The sequence below is a fragment of the Bos grunniens genome, chromosome 7 (genome assembly GCF_055505025.1).
Source record: "Bos grunniens cultivar Pamir isolate PY7600 chromosome 7, Bosgru_T2T1.0, whole genome shotgun sequence".
NCBI classification, from domain to species: Eukaryota; Metazoa; Chordata; class Mammalia; order Artiodactyla; family Bovidae; genus Bos; species Bos grunniens.
In genome coordinates this window covers 40,198,409-40,200,168 of record NC_141171.1, presented here as the reverse complement: position 1 = coordinate 40,200,168, position 1,760 = coordinate 40,198,409, and the positions used below count along the sequence as shown (strand labels likewise).

The 1,760-nt window shown below is 47.7% G+C and overlaps 1 protein-coding gene across 1 annotated transcript; it reads left to right on the top strand.

Moving 5' to 3' along the window:
• The first annotated feature begins 225 nt into the window (after nt 1-225).
• On the top strand, nt 226-1,382 carry LOC147369137 (olfactory receptor 2M3-like). The gene has a single exon (XM_086411114.1). The coding sequence runs from the start codon at nt 358-360 to the stop codon at nt 1,288-1,290; it is 933 nt and encodes a 310-aa protein (XP_086267240.1). The 5' UTR covers nt 226-357; the 3' UTR covers nt 1,291-1,382.
• Nucleotides 1,383-1,760: the final 378 nt, after the last annotated feature.

Here is a 1,760-nt window from a genome sequence, read left to right as displayed (position 1 = left end):
CTTTATTGAAAACTCCAATACTCTCATAGTCTTAAATCTGTATCCACTTTTCCTAAACCTATAGCTATTTATCCTAAAACCCCTTCTCTCTCTCCCTTTGCATTATTTAGGCCCCTTTCTCTGGGGGCGTACTGACTAGTTTTCTAGACAAATAAGGATCAAATCTTGTTTGATAACCATCAAGGACAAATGAGAGGAAAAGTATTTCATTGCAGAGGGAAAGGACAGGGATAAGACCGAGAGCTGGCTACTGTCCTCTAGAAGATACAGGAGACAGTATACGTATATGATGGAGATGCCAGGTAAGTTGTTTCGTTTTGATGTTTACTCATTTATTTTTCCCTCAGGGTCAAGGCCATGGACATCTGGAACCACACCTCGCTATCAGACTTCATCCTTTTGGGTCTGTTCAGCTATTCACCATATGACTTCTTCCTATTTTCCCTTGTCCTTCTGGCCTCTGCTGCAGCCCTGGCCGGCAACATCCTCTTCCTCCTGCTCACCCAGGCTGACAGGCGCCTGCACACTCCCATGTACTTTTTTCTTAGTCAGGTCTCCATCATGGACCTGACCATAATGGGTGCAGTCGTGCCCAAGATGGCAGCGAACTTCCTCTCGGGAAGTAAGTTCATCTCTCGGGGTGGCTGTGCCACTCAGGTCTTCTTAGTGGTCATGGTAGGAGGAGCTGAGTGCTTCCTCCTGGCAGTCATGGCCTATGACAGGTATGTGGCCGTGTGTCACCCCCTGCGGTACCCTGTGCTCATGAACTGGAAGGCCTGCTGTCTGATGTCCTTGGCATCCTGGATGGGTGGAGTGGCTGACAGTGTGATTGATGTAGGGATGGTCTTCAGCTTCCCCTACTGTGGCTCTCTCCAGGTGGACCAGTTCTTCTGTGAGGTCCCCGTTCTGCTGCGTCTCTCTTGTGCAGACACATCCCTCTTTGAGGACCTCATCTATGCTTGCTGTGTGATCATGCTGCTGCTGCCCCTGGGGGTCATTGTGGCTTCCTATGCCCGGATCCTCACGGCTGTAATTAGCATGACCTCCACTGAGGGGAAACAGAAGGCTCTGTCCACGTGCTCCTCCCACCTGGCTGTGGTGGGTCTTTACTATGGGGGAGCCATATTTACCTACATGCAGAGAGCCTCTGCTAGGACACTAGCGGGAGACCGAGCCATCTCCATCTTCTATACCATCCTCACCCCCATGCTCAACCCACTCATTTACAGCCTGAGGAACAAGGAGATAATGAGGGCCTTGAAGAAGATGTGGAAGATGCAGGGGAGATAGAGAGTGTAGACATGCCCACCCTTCTGAGGATTCCTCTCTTGTTCTTCTCCTTCCTCTATAAGCTCAGATTCTTTTGTGGCTCTGAACAAATTGAACCCTCTGCCTGGCCGGGATGAAGCTATGATCTGAGCAATCTGAAAGCACTGAATGGAAGATGTCAAGGAAACAGACAGTAGCAATTAATTTCACACTGAATCATGTTTCTTTTGTTATTAAACAATGGAAAGAGACTTGTGCCTTCTTGAAATTGTACATTAAATACAAGAATCCGTGTGTAAAGACTAGAACTTCTTTGTAGTCTTCCTCTAAGAATAACACCATGAAAGGTAAAGTCATTTCTTTTGGGGAGGAGAGGGTCAGGTTGATTCTTTCTCATCAACACCAAGGTTATGATCTCAGAGAGATGGCAATTAGCAATTCTGAAGCAGGACCTTAGTTCCCTGCCCAGGAATTGAACCTAAGTAGTCTAG